The following is a 5,000-nucleotide window of genomic DNA, read 5'->3' as shown; positions in this document are numbered from 1 at the left end:
CGACAGGCAATGTTGATTATTAGGGTTAGGGAGGGACGCACCAACACACACAAACACACACTATGGGCAGACAAGAACACTCATCTGGAAGCACACTAGGGCCAGTGATACAGGACACTAACTAGGGACGACTCAGCATTTCATTGTGGAGTCTGTTTCCGAGTTTCCTGTGATGTCATAATACTCTATGTAGTTTTTTGACTAATGTATACCAATGGAGTTCTCAGAGAGTAGGACTACAACCAAACATAGAGCTGCAACAGAGAGATCTACGCTGACATGGATATATATATATATATATATATATATATATATATATATATATATATATATATATATATGGTAGATGGATAGGTCCTGTCCTTATGATAACTATATATTTAACATTATTAATGCTGTCCTGATTTTTTAATTTATTTTTTTATTAATTAGTTTGAGCCTTAGTTAGCCGCAGTCATTGCTGCGCTGGCTTGCTATGGTGGTAGAAATACACTGTATTTGTGATATTATTTGAGATATCTCAGAAAGGTGGTCGTTAAAAATGTATTTGTTGTCAAAATGTCACCTTTTGTACTGTGAATTTAGAGGGATTTTCATTTAATTAGCCTTTATATCATATTTCTATAGGCACATCAATGTCTGAATGTTTCTGTATAGGAATCTGCATAAGTAGCCTAGTGATCATTAGATCATCCCCACTGATTGGATAGATCATCCCCACTGATTGGATGGATCATCCCCACTGATTGGGTGGATCATCCCCACTGATTGGATGGATCATCCCCACTGATTGGATAGATCATCCCCACTGATTGGATAGATCATCCCCACTGATTGGGTGGATCATCCCCACTGATTGGATAGATCATCTCCACTGATTGGATAGATCATCCCCACTGATTGGGTGGATCATCTCCACTGATTGGATAGATCATCCCCACTGATTGGATGGATCATCTCCACTGATTGGGTGGATCATCCCCACTGATTGGATAGATCATCCCCACTGATTGGATGGATCATCCCCACTGATTGGATAGATCATCCCCACTGATTGGATGGATCATCCCCAGTGATTGGATAGATCATCCCCACTGATTGGGTGGATCATCCCCACTGATTGGATAGATCATCCCCACTGATTGTAAATGTTTTCGTAGGGAAATAAAGGTGTATTGTTAACATTGCCTGCCTGTCCTTTATTTGACTTGAAGTTACTTGCTTTACTGAAAGTGTATTGTAAAGTAGGGATCTTGTTACAGTGGTGGGCAATGAGCCAACGAGAGGCAGGTAGGCTACAGGTGGCAATCAACGATTTACATAAACACTAGATGACTAGATTGAAGCCACCGTGACTCCATCTTGGCACTCCACCAACGTTGTAAAATATATTTTGGAAGCTATTGAAATGCATTTATTAAGGTCTACATTTATTTTTTGCCACTTTTATTATATTATAGACACCTTATTGCATACTTATAAATTATATTATGTTAGCTAAACATAAAAATTAACAAAAATGAAACGTTTTCCTTCATCCTACACTGATTGAAGTGATGATGGGTGATGACATTGAAAAGGGATCATAGTTTTCACCTGGTCAGTCTGTGCTATGGAAAGAGCAGGTGTTCCTGATGTTTGGTACAGTCAGTGTATAAACCCTAGATTGCAGATGCTATGTATTGGCCATTGAGATGCTTTGAAGCCACCAGTCGGCCATATTGGCTCTCCCCGGTAGGAACAGTCCTCCATAGGAATGAATGGAATTCTACAGCATTTCAATGTAATGTTTGAAGGACAAAATTACATTGTTTTGATGCTGTACTGGGGACAGTAACATTAGTAATCAAAAAAAAATTTCAGAAGGATTTTTAAGCCCTGAGACATGGATTGTGTATGTGTGCCATTGAGAGGGTGAATGGGCAAGAGAAAAGATGTAAGTGCCAAAATAAGTGTATCAAGAATGATCCCAACACCCGAAGGACATCCAGCCAACTTGACACAACTGTGGGAAGTCAACATGGAGTCAACATGGGCAGCGTCCCTGTGGAACACTTTAGACTCCATGCAGAGTCCATGCTCAGACGAACAAGGCTGTTTTGAGGGCAAAAGGGGGTGCAACTCAATATTAGTACGATGTTCCTAATGTTTTGTGCACTCAGAATATACATAATTGGTGCTTGAAAAAGCTGTGGTGCCAGAAGCACATGGTAGTAGGAGTTTGTTGGGGCTGCTGTAGTTTTAGGTGTTATTTTTTGCTCAAATATTTTTTGGGGGGACACACACAAGAATTGTGTTTAGGTACTTTGTAAAAAAAGACAAGTATGCAATTATTATATAAACATAATAGAGCATACAGAAATAAAAAAAGACCCAGAGTTATAGGTACAAAATAAATAATACAAAATAAGATATACGGAACAAGGACAGGTAAAACAAATAGAGGAGGGCAGATGTTACCACCCATCCCTACATTATCCCCCCCAAGAGTGTGCAAAGCTGTCATCAAGGCAAAGGGTGGCTACTTTGAAGAATCTTAAAACTCAAATATATTTTGATTTGTTTAACCCTTTTGTTGGTTACTACATGATTCCATATGTGTTATTTCATAGTTTTGATTAGGTTTTTTAAATTTTATTTCACCTTTATTTAATCAGGTAGGCCAGTTGAGAACAAGTTCTCATTTACAATTGTGACCTGGCCAAGATAAAGCAAAGCAGTTCGACACATACAACGACACAGAGTTACACATGAAGTAAAACAAACAAACAGTCAATAATACAGTAGAAACAAGTTTATATACGATGTGAGCAAATGAGGTGAGATAAGGGAGGTAAAGGCAAAAAAAGGCCATGGTGGCGAAGTGAAAACAATATAGCAAGTAAAACACTGGAATGGTAGATTTGCAGTGGAAGAATGTGCAAAGTAGAAATAAAAATAATGGGGTGCAAAGGAGCAAAATAAATAAAATAAAAATAAATACAGTAGGGAAAGAGGTAGTTGTTTGGGCTAAATTATAGGTGGGCTATGTACAGGTGCAGTAATCTGTGAGCTGCTCTGACAGTTGGTGCTTAAAGCTAGTGAGGGAGATAAGTGTTTCCAGTTTCAGAGATTTTTGTAGTTCATTCCAGTCATTGGCAGCAGATAACTGGAAGGAGAAGCGGACAAAATAATAATTGGTTTTGGGAGTGACCAGAGAGATATACCTGCTGGAGCGCATGCTACAGGTGGGTGATGCTATGGTGACCAGCGAACTGAGATAAGGGGGAACTTTACCTAGCAGGGTCTTGTATATGACATGGAGCCAGTGGGTTTGGCGATGAGTGTGAAGCGAGGGCCAGCCAACGAGAGTGTACAGGTTGCAATGGTGGGTAGTATATGGAGATTTGGTGACAAAACGGATGGCACTGTGATAGACTGCATCCAATTTGTTGAGTAGGGTGTTGGAGGCTATTTTGTAAATGACATCGCCGAAGTCGAGAATTGGTAGGTTGGTCAGTTTTACAAGGGTATGTTTGGCAGCATGAGTGAAGGATGCTTTGTTGTGAAATAGGAAGCCAATTCTAGATTTAACTTTGGATTGGAGATGTTTGATGTGGGTCTGGAAGGAGAGTTTACAGTCTCACCAGACACCGAGATATTTGTAGTTGTCCACGTATTCTAAGTCAGAGCCGGCCAGAGTAGTGATGTTGGACAGGCGGGCAGTTGCAGGCAGCGATCGGTTGAAGAGCATGCATTAAGTTTTACTTGTATTTAAGAGCAATTGGACGCCACAGAAGGAGAGTTGTATGGCATTGAAGCTCGTCTGAAGGGTTGTTAACACAGCGTCCAAAGAAGGGCCAGAAGTATACAGAATGGTGTCATCTGCGTAGAGGTGGATCAGAGACTCACTAGCAGCAAGAGCGACATCATTGATGTATACAGAGAAGAGAGTCGGTCCAAGAATTGAACCCTGTGGCACCCCCATAGAAACTGCCAGAGGTCCGGACAACAGACCCTCCGGTTGGACACACTGAACTCTATCAGAGAAGTAGTTGGTGAACCAGGCGAGGCAATCATTTGAGAAACCAAGAATGTTGAGTCTGCCGATGAGGATGTGGTGATTGACAGAGTCGAAAGCCTTGGCCAGATCAATGAATACGGCTGCACAGTAATGTTTCTTATCGATGGCGGTTAAGATATCGTTTAGGACCTTGGGTGTGGCTGAGGTGCACCCATGACCAGCTCTGAAACCAGATTGCATAACAGAGAGGGTATCGTGAGATTCGAAATGGTCGGTAATCTGTTTGTTGACTTGGCTTTCGAAGACCTTAGAAAGGCAGGGTAGGATAGATATAGGTCTGTAGCAGTTTGGGTCAAGAGCGCCCCCCCCTTTGAAGAGGGGGATGACCGCAGCTGCTTTCCAATCTTTGGGAATCTCAGACGACACGAAAGAGAGGTTGAACAGGCTAGTAATAGGGGTGGCAACAATTTTGGCAGATCATTTTAGAAAGAAAGGGTCCAGATTGTCTATCCCGGCTGATTTGTAGGGGTCCAGATTTTGCAGCTCTTTCAGAACATCAGCTGACTGGATTTGGGAGAAGGAGAAATGGGGAAGGCTTGGGCGAGTTGCTATGGGGGGTGCAGTGCTGTTGACCGGGGTAGGGGTAGCCAGGTGGAAAGCATGGCCAGCCGTAGAAAAATGCTTTTTGAAATTCTCAATTATTGTGATTTATCAGTGGTGACTGTGTTTCCTATCTTCAGTGCAGTGGGCAGCTGGGAGGAGGTGTTCTTATTCTCCATGGACTTTACAGTGTCCCAGAACTTTTTTGAGTTAGTGTTGCAGGAAGCAAATTTCTGCTTGAAAAAGCTAGCCTTGGCTTTTCTAACTGCCTGTGTATAATGGTCTCTAGCTTCTCTGAAAAGCGACATATCACAGGGGCTGTTCGATGCTAATGCAGAACCCCATAGGATGTTTTTGTGTTGGTTAATAATGGCAGTCAGGTCTGGGGAGAACCAAG

At 41.7% G+C, this 5,000-nt stretch overlaps 1 protein-coding gene across 1 annotated transcript in view; it reads left to right on the top strand.

Moving 5' to 3' along the window:
• Positions 1 to 267, top strand: part of LOC135530206 (vomeronasal type-2 receptor 1) — a 9,585-nt gene extending 9,318 nt beyond the window's left edge. Inside the window, exon 12 of the mRNA XM_064958577.1 lies at positions 1 to 267. This exon is cut by the window's left edge and continues 293 nt beyond it. Within this exon, the coding sequence (XP_064814649.1) occupies positions 1 to 23 (23 nt within the window). The 3' untranslated portion in view covers positions 24 to 267.
• The last annotated feature ends 4,733 nt before the right edge of the window (positions 268 to 5,000 follow it).

The sequence above is a fragment of the Oncorhynchus masou genome, unplaced genomic scaffold, assembly GCF_036934945.1.
Source record: "Oncorhynchus masou masou isolate Uvic2021 unplaced genomic scaffold, UVic_Omas_1.1 unplaced_scaffold_1291, whole genome shotgun sequence".
Lineage (NCBI taxonomy): Eukaryota > Metazoa > Chordata > Actinopteri > Salmoniformes > Salmonidae > Oncorhynchus > Oncorhynchus masou.
Note: the sequence above shows the minus strand (reverse complement) of the source record. Positions and strands in the feature narration are given on the sequence as shown.